We start from the raw sequence: 18307 nt of genomic DNA on the forward strand, positions 1-18307 counted from the left end.
CCCCAAGTCTGGGGGTCACACCCTGTCAAATACGGTGGCCAGCAGTCCCTGGAGTGAAGGGGTCCCCTTGTCCCCCAGCAATGGAGCAGCAGCCACCTTCTGCCCTGGCAGTCCATCCCCACTGCTCACACATGGAAGAAGATATTAGGGAATGGGTCTTGCTAGGGCTGAGCTTAAGTACAGACCCCTGCTTTGCTGAGCTGCTGATCTTTCCATGCCACCCGGTTACCCCCATGGCATGGGCAGTGTGCCCACCCTGGGATCCCCTCTGCACCCCCTGGCATTGCAGTTGCGATGGGCTCCCCAGCCCTGGCTGGGTGAGGAGGGGGCTACCTGGAGGGGTGGTCATCACAGCCCAGCAAAGTCCCGCAGGCAGGGACCGCTCGGCTACCAAATGTTGCCATCTGCTCCGGGGCCTTGGCTCGCATCTGCCGGGGCTGCGGAGGGGCGAGGGGCCCGGGGCCGGGAGTTCAGCTGCGGGGCGGGCAGGGGGCGGAGAAGGCACAGCCGGGGCGGGCAGCACGCGTCCGGTGCATTTGGGTGAGCGGCGTGAAGGGGCAGCACGGGGGTCCCGCTGCCTCTGCCCCGCAGCCCTTGGGAAGGGTCTCACTGCCGGCTGAGCCGCCTCTTTGTGCCGACAAATTAAACACAGGACAATTGCCGTACCCTCCCTGTCCCCATACCCATGGACACATCATGACCTCAGCTGCCCACCTCAAGCTCCCTGTGCCTGCTTTCCCCAGCACCTTGCACTGTTCCCCACCTTCCAGGTTCCCTGGAGTCCTGTACTGGTTTGACTGGGATAGAGGTCATTCTGCCCATAGGAGCCAGGGCGGGACTGTTTTGGAGTTGTGCTGAAAGCAGTGCTGATGACCCAGGAGTGTCTGATCTTGGCTGAGCCCTGCACACAGACCCCCAAGGACTTCTCTGCTCCTCCCGCTGCCTCACCAGTGAGTAAGAGCGCTGGGGGGACATAGAAATTGCGAGGGGACGTGGATGGGACAGCTCTGCCACTCCCCCTTCCCCCCCTGCCCCGGTATACCCCAGACTATAGGATATCCTTGATTTTTCTATTAAGCTGCTCCGTGAGTTTAGTCCCTTTTACCATTTTATCTTTCCCCATCTTGTACCCCATCCCACCGGGTGTGTGTGAGTGAGCAGCTGAGGGGGTCTGAGCCACGTGCTGGGATTAAATCGCAGCAGCACCTCAAACCGTGACCATCCCCCCCACTGTCACCCAGTGTCCCTGCAGCCCCGGGGACAAGACTTGTCCCCGCTACACCCAACGGTCCTGGCTGCCATGGGTGCTCCCACAGGCGCAGGGCAGGGTGGAGGAGAAAACTGCAGTCCCCCGGAGGGACAGGGACAGTAAGAGCGCTGCAGACAGGTAGGGCAGGGCAGCAGGCGGGGAAGCCGGAGGGAGAAGGCAGCCCCGGGTTTTGCAGGGCTGCAGCCCGCTCTCCCAGCGACACCCGGTGGGTGCTGGGGGAAGAGCCGCCATGAGGCATCCCGGGGCGGTGGGTCCGGGCTGGGAGAGGGGGGCTGGCTGCTGGGGGTGACCTGGGGTCCGTGTCCTCACCCGTGTCACCTCCCGGCCGGTGCAAATGGCTCATCCGCTGGCTCGCGGCTTGGTCCCCGCAGTGTCCCGAGGTGGGACAACTCCCACATTCGGAGGTTCCCAGCGCCCCACGCCAAGCCCGTGACCCCGCAGAGATCCTGATGGGGACAGGAACCGTCATCGGCTGACACTTGCACCTGCAAGAAGAGTCTGTGATAGGTGGGATGCAGTTCAGGCAGGGACAAGGACAAAGTCCAGGACACCGCCAAGAATAATAACCCCCCTGAGCTGGGGACTCTGCCAGCCGGGACCAAGACGAGGAGCAGAGCAGGGCCAGGCTGTCACCGGTCCGCATCCGGAGGTGGTGACGCGCCCGCCTCACGTCACTGCTCGGGCAGCCGGGACTGGCTGCCGCCCGCGTGGTGCTGCCGGTTCCCCAGAGCGCAGTGAGTTTCCCTTGGGACATTGCCGAGGGACCGGCCCGACCGGAGCCCGTTTCCTTCCCGGCTCCCGCCGCAGCCCCGCCGCCTCCCGCGGGGCCGGGGCCATGGCGGGGTCGGTGCTCCCGCCAGGCTCAGCCCCGTGAGTTTCCTCTGGCGGCCTCAGCGCCCCGGGGCAGGGCTGGACTCGGCTCCGCGGCGCTGGGGGGGCACGGAAGCGTAGGGACATGTTCGGAACGTGAGAGTTCCTGCCAGGAGCGGGATGGGAGCGGGTGAGGGATGAGTCCGGAGCCCGGCTGACTCAGCTGATCGGTACGGGCAGAGCCTGGGCTGCAGGTTGGGCTGCTGGGCCTGGCGCCCGCGGCCACCGGAGCGTGTGGGAATCGCGCGGGTCCTGACTGGAAGGGGACGGGCGCGGTGTCGTCCTGCCCTGCAGATGCAGTGGGAGGTACGAGGCGTCCATTCCCTGCAGAGCAGCTGCCCAGGCCACTCAGCCCCCAGGTGAGAGCCCCTTTCCCCCTGCACCCGGCCGTGCCGAGCCCTCGCAGGCGACACGGAGCTGCTACGTGAGCTGGCACAGGTTCAATGCCCTCCTGGGTAGCGCACCTGCTGCTGCCAAGCCCCAGTGCTCGGGGATGAGACCAGGTGAAGCTCATCAGGATCCACACCCAGGGCAGGAGGACACCGTGTCATCACTTCAAGGGGGGAGAGGGGTCCACAGGGCCTGCAGAGGGCAAAGGGGGCTGGGCTGGGCTGGGCTGTGTGCCCCACACCCCCACGGCACGTAGAGGGAAGCTGTTCTGCCAACGCAGGCAGCGGTCATGGGAGGACAGGGCCAGGATCTGGAAGGGTCAGATCTCTCCTCAGCACTCATCAAAGTCTCTCCCCACAGCACAGCAGCGTCGCTCGCAGGCCCAGGCACCCAGCCCTGAGCCATGGCACTGCTCACCCACCTTCTGGCCTGTGCCTTCGGCATGGGCTCCTGGGTGGCCATCAACGGGCTGTGGGTGGAGGTGCCACTGCTGGTGACGGTGCTGCCGGAGCAGTGGTACCTCCCCTCCTACATCACCGTCATCATCCAGATGGCCAACGTGGGACCACTCTTCGTCACCCTCATGAATCGCTTTCGGCCTGGCTTGCTGAAGGAGGTGGCTGTCATCTATGCGATCGTGTCCGTGGGTGTCGTGGCCTGCTTGCTCCTGGCTTTCCTCTGGAACCACACGTCCGTCATTGCTGGGACATCCCACAGCATCTCCTTCCTAATCCTTACCTTCTTCCTGGCCCTGGTGGACTGCACCTCCTCTGTCACCTTCCTGCCCTTCATGATGCAGCTGCAGCCCCAGTACACGAACACCTTCTTCATAGGTGAAGGGCTAAGTGGGCTGATCCCTTCTCTCATTGCCCTGGGCCAGGGCTCTGGTATCTCCACCTGCACCAATGTCAGCTACGAAGTCAACAAAACTACTGGCAACGAGACCGTGGAGAGCACCATCTTCCATCTGGAGACACACTACCTCCCACCCAACTTCTCCACCCTCATCTTTTTCCTGCTCATGACTGCGATGATGCTGACCTGCTTGCTGGCCTTCTTCTTCCTCACCCGGCAGCCCAAGGTGTGGGAGCTCTCCCAGCAGCACCTCTTTCCCAGCCATATTGTGCTGAGCTCATTTGACCAGATCCTTGATGAGGGAGCTGACTCGCACCTCAGCAGAGGCTGCTCATGCCCAAAGGATCCCAAGGGACCTGGGGACATCCTGCCACAGAAGGTCTCCTACTCCCTAACCCAGCTCACCCTCATCTACCTCCTCATCGCCTGGGTGAGCGCCCTGACAAACGGGGTCCTGCCATCCGTGCAGTCCTACTCCTGCCTCCCCTACGGGCACACCACCTACCACCTGGCAGCCACGCTCAGCTCCATGGCCAACCCCCTGGCCTGCATCGTGGCCATGTTCCTGCCCAGCAGGTGAGTTGCAGGGCCCTGGGGGTTGCAGCAGGGTGCACACCTTGCAGGGGCTTCTGCCCCAAGAGGGGGCCCTACTTTGCAAGGGTTGGGAGTGTAGGCTGGGAGAGGGCCTGTGGGGTGACCATGCCCTGGCATCACAGACACCTCAGGAAAGGAAGATGGAGCCTCTTTCCTTTCATGCATCTTCTCAGTGCTTATCTTTTATATCAAACTTCAAGAAATAGAGCTGCAACATTTCTGTGTGGAGGATAAGTAGAAGCAGTATAAAGCTAATAGCTGCATCTATATCTTTAACTGAGATACAAGGAGCCGGAATGTGCTGCATGTCTGTGCTGCTCATCAGGGAAAGGTAGTGCTCTCCAGTGACACTCACATGTCCCTTGCAGGTCCCTGACCCTGATGGTCCTCCTCACTATGGCAGGGACAGGCTTTGGTGCCTACAACATGGCCATTGCAGTGATGAGTCCCTGCCCGCTCCTCCAGCAGTCCCAGTGGGGTGATGTCATCATCGTAAGTCACAGTGTTCCCCTCTCACTCAGGGAGGTCTTTGACACCACGCCTGGACCTGACCTCACCATGGTGTCCCCACAGTGGGAAACCCCTGGCCCTGACCACTTTTCCACCTGTGCCACCAGGTCCTCTCCTGGGTGCTGTTCACCGGGACACTCTCCTACATGAAGGTGATGGCCGGGGTGATCCTGCGGAGCCGCAGCCGCAGCGCGCTGGTGTGGTACGGGGTGCTGGAGCAGCTGGGCTCCCTCCTGGGGGCGCTGCTCATGTTCCCCCTTGTCAACATCTATGGCCTTTTCAAATCTGCTGACTACTGCAACCTGCCGTGCCCAGCATGAGTGGGGTGGACGCTCCAAGATCGCTGCTCTTGCCAGCATGAACTCCCAGAACCAGCAAGGCTGGCTGGCTGGGAAGCAGCGCTGGGACCAAGACGGCTGCAGACACAGTTCCCTGATGGACTCTGCCAGGGCGCAGCATCTCCAGGGCTTTGTTCCCAGCCGGGGCACGGGGTGTTCCCATCCTGTGAAAACAATAGAAGGTGTTTTGCTTTATTTTATTCAGCCCTCTGCCTCCCTGCTGCCTGCACCCCCCATGCTGAGGGGGCTGTCTGTGCCACTGCCCCCCATCTTGGTACCTCTCAACTGGGGCCATGCCCAGCCCCTTCCCCTGGGGGGTCTGGCACCGTTTGGCATCGTGCCCTAAAGCCCCCCTGGACTCTGCGGGTGGGCACAGCCCCAGCTGCACCGGTGGCGTTCCTGGCCCTGTGCTGTGGCAGCTGCCCCCAGACAGGGGGTTTGCAGCCAGCTGGGGGGACTGGGGACAAAGGCGGCCATGGGGAGGGGGATGGTGGGGCAACACGGAACATTCACAAGACCCCCAATAGCAGCTGGGGAAACTGAGGCACAGTGGGACTGAAGCAACGTGTGATATTTGCCACCCTCTGCTGTGTTCCCATCCCCATAGCCCTGTGCCCCCCTGCACCCCATTTCAGCCCCGCTGCACCTTGAGATGGGCAGAGCTGGAGGGGAGCCGCAGCAGAGCCTCGCACCAGAGCAGTGCAGGCAGAGTGCCCAGGGCTGGCACAGCACCAGTGCCAGGGCTGGCCCACCTGGTACCTCACTGTGCCCGAGCCCTGCCAGCAGGGTGGCACTGGGACGTGGCAGGCACGGGAGGTCAGGGCAGCGCAGCCCCAGGGTGGGACAGCGCCCGTGCCCTGCACGCGCCTGCGCCCCTTCCCTGGGGCACGAGGCAGCCGGGCCTTTGTCCCCGGCCCTTTGTCTGGCATCTGCTCCCTGCGCTGGCGGCAGCACCACAGCACGGATTGGAGCCACCTCGGGGCTCCGGCTGCGACCCGGCCGCCTCTGGGAGGAACGAGACTGGAATTCCTAATGGCCAGCAGCCCCCCAGGCTGGCACTGGGGGGGTCCTGCAGCTGAGGCAGCAGGGAGGGCAGGAGTGGGGGCTCTGCCTCCTGGCACTAGTGGGCATCCTCGGGCAGATCCTGGCTGACCCCAGAGCCCGTGTCCAGGATCCAAGGAGGATGGGGGAGCTGAGGACCAGTGGGAGATGTGGGGGCACCACGGGGCAGCTTGTCTCATTCCAGTAGCAGGATATGTCCCTTGTGGGTAGACTGGGAGCTGGAGTAGGGACCTGACCTCTCTCCTCCTGCCCCTCAAGAGGATGATCCTGCCCTTGGGAGCCCCCAAAACCCCTCACCCACAGTACCCCCGCAGCCCCCTCCCTCTTGTCGGGGAAACAATTGCCTCCGATGGGAATTATTTCCATACAGCTGCTCAGGAAGGCACAAACCCGGTGGAGGAAGGCTGAGCCTTTCTTCTGGCGCTGCTCCCCCTCCCCACAGTGGCGGGGGCAGGTTTGGGGGGGCCCAGGCGCTGCCGTCAGCGCTATCAGCTCGGCAGGGCTGGCTGCGGTTATTACCATACATTATCGCAGTCCCCTGCCTCCGAAAGGAGCCGGGGCTGCTCCCCCCTCCCAGCCCTCCCTCCTCCTGCCTTTTACACTTAATTACCTCCCTTATTACACCGCAGCCTGGAGAGAGACAAAAATCCCAGGGCAGCGGGCAGGCAGGCAGCAGGCAGCGGGCGGGCAGCGGGCGGGCAGCGGGCAGGCAGGCCCAACTAGGGCGTGAGTAATGCCCGTTCTGCAAGCGTGCCTTCCAGGAGAGAGCAGGCACACGCACGGATAGATAAATCAGGGAGCAGGGAGAGGCCGGGAGCCCGGGGTGTGTGCGGGGGACGCCGCGAGCGGCCCGGCAGGCAGGCGATGTCCCCTCGGGGCCGCAGCCCTGCGGGAGAGGTGACCTTGAACTTGGCGGAGCCTTGACGTCAGGGCAGCGCTGCAGGGACAGATGGGACTCGTGGTGCTGCCGGCAGTCCCTGGCCAAGGGCAGCGGGAGCAAGGGGAGAGACCCCAGCCCACGTGGGGAGCAGCCCTGGGATCCTGTGGGATGTATGGGGTGCTGTCGATATGGGATGCTTTGGGACGGGGGGTGCTGTGAGCTATGGGATGCACTTAGCTGTGGAATGCTGTCAGATGCTGTAGGATACTGTGGGGTATCAGATGCTGTGGGATGCTGTGGTCTGTGGGATGCTCTAGGATGTGGGCTGTGAGGTGCCCTGGGCTATAGGATCCTGTGGGATGCTGTGGGATGCCCTGGGCTGTGCAGTACCACACAAAGCAGTGAGCAGGGACACTGCGATGCAGACTCCAGATGTGGCTCTAGGCACAACTGAAGGAGAAGACATGGCTGTGAGCAGGCAGGCCCGTGGTGCTGCCTGTGGGGATGCTGCTTTTGATCCCCAAACCCAGTGCCACATCCCTGGCCAAAGGGGCTGGTGTGCCCAGGGCTGCCCCGTGCCAGCCATGCCAGCACTCTGCCTGCGGTGACAGCAGAGGGACCATCCTTATTAAGTGCTGCAACACTCTGGGCATTGCACAAGGCTCAGAGAGAGCACAGCCAGCTGCCTGCCAGGTCCCCGTGTCACCCACTGTCCCTCAGATGGCACAACTCGGCCTTCAGCTGGCACCACTGCAGGAGAGGCAGCCCCGGAGCAGCAGCTGCCTGCAGCGGAGCGCAGAGAGGAGGGGGAGCGCGAGTGGGGGCTCCAGTGAGACGAGGGGGGAGCAGGAGTGGGGGCTCTGGCCGGGAACAATGAACTGCCACGAGCCCGGCTATTGTTGTGGCTGCGAAGGTCACGGTGCTTCCTGGGGACTGGGACTGGGACAGGGACATGGGAAGGGGAGAGAAGGTGGGAAAAGAGGGATGGGAAAAGCGAACAGGGATGGGGACAAGAGAGAGGTGGGACAGAGGTGGGACAGAGATGAGAGCAGGGAAGAGGGGAAAGGGTTGAGGACAGAGAAGAAGGTACAGGGGAAAGAGAAGGGAAAGAGAAAGGGGTCAGTGGAAAGGGTCTGTGGACAGAGATGAGAGCAGGGAAGATGGATGGGAATGAGAACAGGGAACAGGGATAGGAACAGGGAGCAAGGACAAGGAAAGGAGAAAGGAACAAGAAGCAGGAACAGGGACAGGGATGGAGACAAGACAAGGGACAAGGGACAGGAATGGGGCAGGGGACAGGGATGGGGATGAGGACTCCCGCCCGGCAGACCCGTCCTTCCCTGGCCCCGGGGACTGACGGCAGGGAGACAAAGGCGGTGGGAGGCAGAGGCATGTGCCCCCCCCTCCCGTCTCCCCCGTCCCCCTGTGTCCCCATTGTCCGTGGCCGGGGTGGGGGGAGGAACCAGGGGGAGGGACCAGGGACCCCACAGTGCCGTGATGCCAGGGGCACCCCGCGCTACCGGCGGCTCGGGGGGCTCTGGGGGGGCTCCGGGCGCGGCCGGGCGAAGCGGCCCCCTCCCCCCCCGACCGCCTGCCTTCCTCCTCCTCCTCCTCCCCCTCTTCCCCACCTCCTTCTCTTCCTCCTCCTCCTCCTCCTCCTCGCCGCCCTGCCACCTCCCCGCCCCTCGCACTCGCCTCCCCGCGCCTCTCCGTGCGCACCGCCGGGGCCGAGCGCCGGGGCCGGGGCGGGGGGGGCCGGCGCCGGTGCGGGGGCCGGGGCCGGTGGCGGTGCCGGTACCGGAGGTGTCCAGCGCTGCCCGGCCCCGCCATGCCCCGCTCCTTCCTGGTGAAGAAGCTGAAAGCGGAGGCGTTCCCGGCCGCCGGGGCCCCTGCGCCCCCCTACGCCCCCCTGGAGCCCCCCTACACGCTGCCCGGCCCCGCCGCCGGCGATGGTGAGTGCGGGGCCGGGGGTCCGGAGGGGCCCCCCCGCCTCTATTGTCTGTGCGCCCGGCGGGGCACCGGGAGGGGGACACGGGGGGACGCGGGGCAGGACGGGGAGGGGTCCCCGCGTTGTGTCCCGCGGGCGGGCGAGGGGTGCGGGGTGGGGTGTGTCATCCCTCGCTGTCGCCTTGTCCCCGGGGCCACCGGCCGCTGCCGAAGTTGGTCCTTGGGGAAACATCCCCTGCGTGACAGCATCAGCCCCGTGGGCAGCCCCGAGTCCCCCCCGCCCGTGGGACACCGGGGTGGGCTCCTTCCCACGGCAAGTTGGGGGGTGAGGAGCAAGCGGTCTGCGGGGGCGGCGGGGGGCGGCGGGGGGCGGCAGCCTCGCCGTGCCGGAGGGTTTCATTGTTCGCAGCGGTGCCCCGAGCCCCCCTGGGAGCGCGGGGGGGCCGGCGCCGTCCGGGACACGGGGAGCGGGGGGGAGACTGGGGGGTACCCCAGCAGCGGGAGGGGTGCAAAAGGCTGGACTTGGGGTGCCCGTGGTCCTTGGAATCCCGTCCTCCTGCGGGGGAACACTGGGGAGGGCTCGGAGTTCCCCGGGCTTGGCACAGCCCCACAACGGGGCAGCCCAGACAGAGGGGCTGGCCGTGGGTCGGGGGCTCTGTTGCATAGGATGGAGAGTCCTGGCTGCTCGTGGGTTGGGAAACGGAGCAGGATGCGGGAATGGGCCTGATCCATGCACAAGCTAACAGTGCCCAGCCGCTGCGGCGCTTGTCCCCCCTTTTCTAGTGCTCCCCGGCCCGTGGGGGGCATTCCCTGCCAGGGACCGGGGTACCAAGCCTGTCTGGTCTGGGGGTCCTCTGCTCCCCCCATCAGCCAGGAGCCGGTGGGGGAGGGATGTGCTGCAGCTGGGCAGAAGCTGCCGACGCTGCTCTCCTGGAAATAACCTTGCTGCATGCTCGGAGGCAGCGTGAGAAATTGCTGAGCAGAGCGCTTTCTGCACAGCCCGCGCTGTCAGCACGGCGCGGGGGACGGGGGGGCCCGGCTCTGCCCCTGCCCCACAGCCCCCTCCCCACAATGGGCACCCCTGGCCACCACGGGACAAACGGCAGCACTGCTTGCCAAGGGGTCCGTGGGTGCTGCCAGGGGCTGTGTGGATTTAGGGGATGCTCAGCTGCAGCTGTGGTGGGATGTCCCTGTGCCCCACGGTGTGCATGGGTCAGCCCAGCTGTGCAGACCCCAGGCCCCCAATAGCCCCTCTGCCACTATCAGTGGGGATGAGCCCTCTGAAACAGCTTGCAAGGACCAGTGTGCACAAGGCAGGGGATTGCTGGGACCAGTTTGGGGGATGCCAGTACATCCCCAGGACTGCTGGCCTGGTGGGAAGGGGGGCTGCACTGCTGCTCCTGCTGTGACCTTTGTGTGACAGCTCAGAGGGACCGGGATGCCAGCGCAGTGCCCGCTCTGACACAGGTTGAGAGACCCACATACGGAGCAAGTCATGAGCTGACTTGCACCAATGTCACATGTGTGTGACGCCAGTGGAGTGGTAGCCGAGCCTGGCTCCACATCTGGGGTGCTGTGCATCGCTCAATTTGGCAGGAGGCCAGGGACCCGATGCTGCTGCCCTCCTGGTGCTGTCCCATCTGCAAGGAATAGGCCCTGTGGGGACAGCAGAGAGGTGGGGGACTTTCCCAGCCCCTTTGCTGAGGAAGGGGAGCCTGGAGCAGCCTCATCCCCCTCATCCCGGCTGCCCACGAGCGTAGCTCATTACCGGCACGGCCCCGGTGAACAATGAGCTCCCGGCACCGACAGCTGTCTGGCAGCTAATAGCCCCTGGGGGCTGCCCGCAGCCCGGGCAGGCGCAGCTGGACCATCCGCAGCTCCATCCCCAGTTCCCATCTCAGGCAGCCCTGCGGGATGGGACCCATCCTGCTAACACATGCAGGCAGGAGCCAGGGCAGGACAATGCAGCTCTGGTGCTCAGTGGCTCAGCACAGACAGGAACCAGTTTGTGGGGGTACAACCCTGGGTTTGCACCTTCTATGGGAAATTTTAGCTTGTGACTTTTTCCTGTCCCTGGTGTGGCTGCTCTGCAGGGACAGTGACCCCACTGTGTTGTCCCCACAGGGTACCTCCAGCACTGCCTGGCGCCAGCCGGCTATGACACTGACAAGAAGCAAGGCCTGCCACCACCGCCAGCAGACCCGGCCTACGCACCCGGCCACGAGGAGTACAGCGACCCCGAGAGCCCCCAGTCCAGCTTTTCCGCCCGCTACTTCAACGGGGAGGCGGCAGTGACAGACAGCTATTCCATGGATGCCTTCTTCATCACGGACGGGCGCTCGCGCCGGCGCAGCGAGAGCCAGCGCCGTGGCAGCCACCGCCACTCCTGCCCCGAGTGCGGCAAGACCTACGCCACCTCCTCCAACCTGAGCCGGCACAAGCAGACCCACCGCAGCCTGGACAGCAAGATGGCGAGGAAATGCCCCACCTGCGGCAAGGCCTACGTCTCCATGCCCGCCCTGGCCATGCACGTCCTCACCCACAACCTCAAGCACAAGTGCGACGTGTGCGGCAAAGCCTTCAGCCGGCCCTGGCTGCTGCAGGGCCACATGCGCTCGCACACCGGGGAGAAGCCCTTCGGCTGCTCGCACTGCGGCAAAGCCTTCGCCGACCGCTCCAACCTGCGCGCCCACATGCAGACCCACTCCGCCTTCAAGCACTACAAGTGCAAGCAGTGCGAGAAGACCTTCGCCCTCAAGTCGTACCTCAACAAGCACTACGAGTCCGCCTGCTTCAAGGGCTCCGAACACAGCTGTGCAATAGGGAATTAGCCCCCCGAGCCCTGTGGCACATCCCCTTTCCCAACCTCATCCTCCTATCCAACCCCCATCCCCGTTCCCATCTCATCCCGTGCCCATCCCTATTCCCCTATACAACCCATCCTGTCCCCATCCTGATCCCAGTCCCCGTGCCAGCACTCCTGCAGCTGCAGCCAGCTGGTTTGTTGCTGTGCTCAGTCTGGAGGACACATCCCCACAGACTCACTCCCCATCTGCTCCCTGGGAAGGGGGTCCCCCCCACACTGGGACCCAGCTCCTTTCCCCTGGGTCCCAGAGCCCCCCCGCAGCCAGGCAGGTCTCTCTGCGGGGGACTCACCTGGGGACCTCTTCCCGACCCAGGAGAGACTTCCCTCCCCTCCCCTAGCTTGTGACTTTCACCTCTATTTATTTAATTTATTACTATTATTTATTTAGAGCTGCTGCTTCTCTTCCCAGGGGATCCTGGGGGAGAAAAGACACTTTTCTGCTCCCCGCTAGGAGCAAACCCTCTCCTTGACCCTAATCTTGATGAGACCACGGGCTGGTGTTCCTGCCAGCTCAGCAGGACTGATGGCCACTGAGGCTGACAGAGGGCAGGGCTACCAGTCACCCTTGAAGCCCCGGGTCCCTACAGCCCACCACAGAGGGCACCCGGCTGCCCCTCTGCCCCGTGGCACAGCGTTCACCCTGGCACTGCAAATCCGCAGCCCTGGAGTCAGGGGAAGAGCCAAGGGAGGAGCCAGGGGCTTCCAGCAGAGATTCACAGGACACGACCTCCGTTGGCTCCCAGCTCCCAGCTTGGCCAGGCACAACTGGCCCCTGCCACGGTGATGCACCCAGGCAGGTGCAGCCCCCTCACCATGCAAAGGGCTGGGCTGGCAGCTGGGCTGGAGACCCAGCCCTGGGCAGGTAGTACCCAAACTCCCAACCACCCCCCCATGTGTCCCCAGCCCCTTCTCCAGCCGGCTCCCGGCTCCCTCGCCATTGCCCCCCACCTGCACTCAGGAGGAGGGGGTCAGAGTAGCTGTAAAGTTTGGGTGAGTCTATTTAAATGTTCTTATTTATATTATTTATAACTTATGCTTTTCACTATTTATTTGTCAAGACTGGCCGGGCCATGCCAGCGCTGGCTCGCAGGAGGTGGCAGAGCTGCAGCAGAACTGCCGTGCCCAGGACACAGCCACGGTGACACGGACGGGGACAGGACCCCCAGAGCGGCGGGCACGGAGGCAGGAGGGCGCAAGCTGGCCCGGCAGCTCAGGCTGCATGTCCTGCAAGCCACCCACAAAGGCAAAGCCCTTATCTTTTGTCTTCCTTGCTTCCACGGGCTCCTGCTTTGCTCCGTGCCCCGCGCCAGCCCAGCGGGGACACACCAGCCACTCTATGCAACCTCCCGGCGGAGCGCCCCCGCCCCGGAGCAAGCTCCGCGCACGGCATCCCGGAGCGGGGCCCGACCCACGCCTCCGCTTCCTACCTCGGGCCGCGAGTTGCCACAGCCCCATCAGCCCGTGCCGGTCCCCAACACTCGGGGACTCAGCCCGGCACCCGCGGGGCCGCACTCGCGCACCCCCACACCGTCTTCCTGCGCCGTCTTCCTCCCTTGCACCGTCTTCCTCCCGCTGCCTCGGTGCCTGTGTTGGTCACGGGTTGAGTGGGGATGTCCCTGTCATGGTCCTCTCGCTGCCACGGCACGGTGACCACACATCCGCACCCCACGGAGGGGATGAGCATCGCCCTGGCCACGCAGGCACCCGCCGGGTTTTGCCCGCGATGCCGGCGCCGTCCCGCGGGGCGCGGTGTCCTGAGGCCGGCAGGCTTGGAGCGCTGCGCTGCTGCCCCTCTCTCCTGTAAATAGCAGATACTACAGCAATAATTTTCCGTGCATGATAGATTTTTTCTGCCAGGTTTTGTACTCGCCAGCCCCAGTATGACAAGTCTACTGAGATCCGGCCACCCGCAGTATTACTTGTAATGCAATTCAGGGATATAAAAGGGATTTCTGCCACTAACCATGTGTCTTGTGGGATTTGTGTCGGCGGTGGCGGGTGGTGGCACGCGAGCTGCCACCCTGCCCATCGACGGTGCCCTGTGCCCGCTCCTGGGCTGGGGCATCCTGGACAGAACTGCCCCAAATGGAGGGGCGATGTCCTGGCAGCCCGTTGGGCACCCAGAGCATTCCACGGTGCCCACATGGCCCTGCCAGCCCCTCAGCCGGTGGGCAGCAGCCAGACAGCCCCTGCTGTGACAAGGAGGGGTTGCGGTGCCACCCTGCTGGTGAGAGCGGCGGGGCGCTGACCTGGAAGTAAATCCCGTGTGAATCCCGGCAGCGGCGCGGAGCCCGGCGGGCAGCCCGGGAAGGGCGCCGGTGATGCTCACACACCCCGGATGGGGAGGATTCTGTGAGCACATTTTATTTGAACTCGCCAGTGATGACAACCCCGTAGAGCCCCCGCTCCCAGGGGAGACTGGCATTCCTGCTCCCCACCCCTCTCTCCTCATCTTTTCCCAGATGTGGGTGCCAGTGGAGAAAGGCAAATTATCTCTAGCATGCAGCTTGTCAGCACAGACCTAGCTGAGCCCCGGGCTCCCAGTGATATCAGTGCAATCCTTCACCCACAAAGTCATTGCCAGGTTCACCTTGCAAGAAACTAGTTCCAGAGCCTCACAAAACCATCCCTGCCCATCATCTGCACGCTTCTGAGTCAGCTCTGGGGCTGAGGACCCTCCATGCCACCAGAGAGCCAGGGTGAGGGCACTGGGAGCAGCCATCCCCTGTCATCGTGTCCCTGCTGTGGATTCAGGGTGTCCCCTGCAGCAGCCAGAGGGGTGGGAGACCCTGATCCTCCCGAGAGCCTCTCCCCGTTTGGAGCACTGGTCTGAAGAAACGACCTAGAAAGACTCAGTGTGCTGGTGTTCACAGGGGTCTGAGGATGAGGGAAGAGACAAGGATCTGACTTTTCACAAGGCTTGATTTATTATTTTATGATATATATTATATTAAAACTATACTGAAAGAATAGAAGAAAGGATTTAATCAGAAGGCTAGCTAGGAATAGAAAAAGAAAGAATGATAACACAGGGTTGTGTTTTGGACAGAGAGTCCAAGCTGGCTCACTGTGATTGGCCATTAATTATAAACAACTCTATGAGACCAATCACAGATGCACCTGTTGCATTCCACAGCAGCAGATAATCAATGTTTACATTTTGTTCCTGAGGCCTCTCAGCTTCTCAGGAGGAAAAATCCTAAGGATCCTAAGAAAATATCATGGCTACAGACTCAGGGCTGAAGTTCTTCCATGCCTGCCCAGCTGTGGAGCATCCCAGCATCACCGCTCAGCTCTGCAGTTATTTCATGCCTCATCTTCCTTGCTGTGGACACCATAGGTGTCAGCGCAGCAGGGAGGGGGCTCTGGGTTGGGGATGTGTTCCTGGTACAGCCAGGCAGGTGGGGGGCACATCCCAGCTCTCAGCTGCAGGATGATCCTCAGTGCCCCGGCCCGGCCAGGCGGGACCCTCAGGGGACAGGACAGGGACCCCCAGCACACCTGGGGGGGGCTCAGCTGCCGCATGCCCATGGGCGTCCCAGGGGAGGGAGGAGCCGAGGGCAGCCCTGACCGCGGGCTCTCCGGAGCAGGCAGCGGGCCAGCCGGCTCTGGCACCCGGCCCGGAACTCTGTCCTGCCCCTTCACTGTGACTCTGCAAAACACCGGGGCGGAGGCCGTGACGATGACGATGGCCGGGCAAGGAGGAAGTAGAGGGGTACGGCTGGGCGCTGCACTGCTCGGGGCAGAGCGCAGGGCTCGGCTGAGCACGACGGAGGAAAGCAAAGGCCGGCCGGCAGCCACAGCCATGGCAGAGGCCGAGGACAGGAGCATCCACACCCAGCACATCTCGGCCGTGCACAACGTGCCCATGCGGGTCCTCATCCGGCCCATCCCGTCAGAGCTGGAGCCGGGAAAGGTGCAGAGCCTGATGGAGACCCTGCAGGTGAGCACAGCCCCTCCTGCACCCGTTCAGAGGGCGCTGCTGGGGAGCTGTCAGCGCCCAAGCCCTGGCACAGTCGGGGGGTGTCAGGGCAGGATGGGGGTGCCGGGGTGTGTTGCTCTTGGATGTCTCTTCCCCTTCCCAGGAGGATCCCGAGCGGGTGCCCCCCATCGACGTGCTCTGGATCAAAGGCAGTGAGGGCGGCGATTACTTCTACTCCTTCGGGGGCTGCCACCGCTATGCTGCCCACCAGGCACTCCGCCGGGAGACCATCCCCGCCAAGATCATCCCCTCCACCCTCAGCGACCTCCGTACCTACCTCGGCTCCTCCACGCCTCACCTGCGCTAGCCCAGCACCCCGAGGATGCCCAGCAGCCCCTTCTATCCCTGTTGGTTCCGACCCGTGAGCCCTTTATGAGGATGTGGTCGGCGTCCCCAGCCCTGGGGAGTCACCATGGTCCCTCCAGCCGGGATGGGTCAGGGTCCCCAGACTCGGAAGATCCCCGGGTCCCGGCAGCCGGGATGGGTCGGGCTCTCGCCGGTACCGGGAGGCGCCCGGCGGGGCCGGCAGGTGGCGCTGTTGTGCCGCGCTGCGCCGCCCGGAGCGACCGCGCGAACCGGGACGGGACGAACCGGGACGGGATGGACTGGTTTGGGTGGGATAAACGGGAGCACGGCGCAATCGGGAATAGCTGAACCATGATGGAACAGGCTAAACCGGGGCACGGCTCAACCGGGAATAGCTGAACCGGGATGGAATGGGTTTAACCGGGGCATGGCTCAAGCGGGAATGGCGGAACCGGAGCACACTGGAACTGGGACGAGTCACAGCTCATTCGGGGCACAGCTGAACCGGGAAGGGGTACAGGCGAACTGGGACACGACAGAATCAGGACACAGGGAAGAGACCTGGCATGGCCAGTCCCCAGCCCTCCCTCAGTGACTCTGGGCTCACCAGTGTCCCAGTCTTCATGGGGGACATCTCCAAAATCCTGTGGTGGGGACAGCCGCTGCTGCACCTGGAATAAAGATTATCAAAACTTCTGCAGCTCCTTGGTGTGTTGCTAGAGGGTGCTGGGGTTGGGAGCAGGGATGCAGTGGCCCAACATAGCACAGCATGGTGGCCTGACACCTGTGGGCACAGAGTAAAAGGACAGAGGCCTTGCAAGGGGATGAATAATCTGTGAGGGGATGGATGCTGGGCTGGGGGATGGATGCTGTGACAGGACAATGTTCTGCCATGGAGCTGAATTCAGGGTCAGCTCTGGCTCAGCTGTGGGGACTCATGTGGTCCTGCCATGCAAGCACCACGTCCTCACCCCACGTGCAGCCTGGAAAAACGCCTCGAGCATCCCCTGGGCATCCCAGCATCCCTCTTAAGTCGAGAGCCTCCATCCAGGGAGGGGAAAGGCCACTGACTCACTCAGCACGCCGTGAGTCAGCAGAAGGATGGGAACTGCGGCCGGACACTTCTGCCCCATCAGCCACGCTCCTTCCTGAAGGGATCCAGTTCCCCTAGGGATGGGAGAGGAGGGCACGGCTGATTCCTCTGCATGGCAGGAGCTGGCAGTGCTGGCATGGGACAGGGCACAATTTCCTGCTGCCTCCACGTTTCGTGCTGGGGAGGAGGAGCAGGGTGGGCTGGGGGCGCTGGGCGAGGGGAAGGGCCGGGAGGGAGACTCCAGAGCTGCATGCGCCGCATGAAGGCAGCTGTGTGCCGGGAGGAAGCCCTGCAAGCACTCACCGAGAGCAGCCCTGGCCCGCGGCTCCCTGATGGGCCATAAATTTCTCCTCAGAATTGTGGCGTGCTAAAAAGTTTCCTCTTGTTAGAGAGCCCGGGGGGGGGGGGGGGGGGGGTGTGGAGGCAGGAGGTAGCAGCTCCTGCGGCAGCTCCTGGGGCAATGAATGTGGGCATTTCCAGAGTGCTCCCAAATGGAAGTCCCATGGCAGGGACTGATGTCTGCCCATATCCTGTGTGCCCCCACTGCTGGGCATCTCACATGAGAGCTGTCTGCCCCACTCTCCCAGGCTTGTGCCCCTCATCCCTTGGATAAGAGGCAGCTCGGCAGAACTGGGAATTCCAAAGTGGGAATGAACTGAGGCTGCCCAGATCCTGCAGCTCGTTTTCCTGCAAGCCATGGAGGCTTCTTCCATCTGAGAAGCCTGCTGCAGGATCTGCTTTTCCAGCTTGCCATCCCCTGCACACAGTGCCAAAGGTCCGTGCCAGTCCCAGGGTGTCCTGACATCCCTCCCAGAGCTCCCTGGCACCAGAACTGGGTCTGAGGTGCTGTGTGAGCACCTCCAGGGCTGACTGCTGCATCCATGGGGCTGGCATGGTGTGGGCAGGGGCTGCTGGTGCCACAAGCCCCTGGCTGGCACAGGAATGGTCCCTGCATTGCCTCCATCTATCCGTGCTCCACCTGTCCCCCTTCCCTCTGCCTGACCCGCGGGGTCTCTGGTGTCGCTGGCTGACAGCCGATCCGGCTGCCTCCAATCCATTCGTTCCAGGGCAGGAACAAAGGAGCTTTGTGGGCTCCCCCCAGCCCGGGCTGAGTGGGGAGGGGTCCCAGCTCCGGAACTGGGACAGACTTCCCCACGCGACAGGCGTGTAATGCCTTCCAGACCAGCAGCCCCAGCCCTCAGGTACAGCCCGGGGGCAGGGGGGGCTGGGGCTTCCCACACTGCCTGGGGACCCACCAGGTCACCCTGACACAGCCCTGATCCATCTCCTGTTCCTCAAATGTTCCACAGTGCCCAATCCCCATGGCACTCACTGCTGCTCCCC

The 18307-nt window shown here is 63.6% G+C and overlaps 3 protein-coding genes across 3 annotated transcripts; all 3 read left to right on the forward strand.

Moving 5' to 3' along the window:
• Positions 1-2045: 2045 nt before the first annotated feature.
• Positions 2046-5027, forward strand: SLC52A3 (solute carrier family 52 member 3). Its single transcript, XM_059480928.1, has 4 exons — positions 2046-2140; positions 2891-3961; positions 4348-4471; positions 4597-5027. Exons 2-4 carry the CDS (start codon positions 2934-2936, stop codon positions 4807-4809), a joined length of 1365 nt encoding a protein of 454 aa, XP_059336911.1. The 5' UTR covers positions 2046-2140; positions 2891-2933; the 3' UTR covers positions 4810-5027.
• Positions 5028-8553: 3526 nt separating this feature from the next.
• Positions 8554-11547, forward strand: SCRT2 (scratch family transcriptional repressor 2). Its single transcript, XM_059481087.1, has 2 exons — positions 8554-8721; positions 10841-11547. The coding sequence occupies exons 1-2, from the start codon at positions 8598-8600 to the stop codon at positions 11545-11547; spliced, it is 831 nt and encodes a 276-aa protein (XP_059337070.1). The 5' UTR covers positions 8554-8597.
• A 1758-nt stretch (positions 11548-13305) lies between these two features.
• On the forward strand, positions 13306-16566 carry SRXN1 (sulfiredoxin 1). The gene is made up of 3 exons (XM_059481124.1): positions 13306-13382; positions 14976-15525; positions 15668-16566. The coding sequence occupies exons 1-3, from the start codon at positions 13306-13308 to the stop codon at positions 15869-15871; spliced, it is 831 nt and encodes a 276-aa protein (XP_059337107.1). The 3' UTR covers positions 15872-16566.
• The last annotated feature ends 1741 nt before the right edge of the window (positions 16567-18307 follow it).

This window comes from Ammospiza nelsoni, chromosome 12 (genome assembly GCF_027579445.1).
Source record: "Ammospiza nelsoni isolate bAmmNel1 chromosome 12, bAmmNel1.pri, whole genome shotgun sequence".
Taxonomy (NCBI): domain Eukaryota; kingdom Metazoa; phylum Chordata; class Aves; order Passeriformes; family Passerellidae; genus Ammospiza; species Ammospiza nelsoni.

Bases quoted from the DNA above. Each gene is read 5' to 3' on its own strand.
- SLC52A3 (XM_059480928.1), top strand. From the start codon at position 2,934: ATGGCACTGCTCACCCACCTTCTGGCCTGTGCCTTCGGCATGGGCTCC. The intron at 3,962-4,347 runs GTGAGTTGCAGG...TGTCCCTTGCAG, and splicing joins GCCATGTTCCTGCCCAGCAG to GTCCCTGACCCTGATGGTCC. The intron at 4,472-4,596 runs GTAAGTCACAGT...CTGTGCCACCAG, and splicing joins AGTGGGGTGATGTCATCATC to GTCCTCTCCTGGGTGCTGTT.
- SCRT2 (XM_059481087.1), top strand. From the start codon at position 8,598: ATGCCCCGCTCCTTCCTGGTGAAGAAGCTGAAAGCGGAGGCGTTCCCG. The intron at 8,722-10,840 runs GTGAGTGCGGGG...TTGTCCCCACAG, and splicing joins CGGCCCCGCCGCCGGCGATG to GGTACCTCCAGCACTGCCTG.
- SRXN1 (XM_059481124.1), top strand. From the start codon at position 13,306: ATGCCGGCGCCGTCCCGCGGGGCGCGGTGTCCTGAGGCCGGCAGGCTT. The intron at 13,383-14,975 runs GTAAATAGCAGA...TTCCTGGTACAG, and splicing joins CGCTGCTGCCCCTCTCTCCT to CCAGGCAGGTGGGGGGCACA. The intron at 15,526-15,667 runs GTGAGCACAGCC...TCCCCTTCCCAG, and splicing joins GCCTGATGGAGACCCTGCAG to GAGGATCCCGAGCGGGTGCC.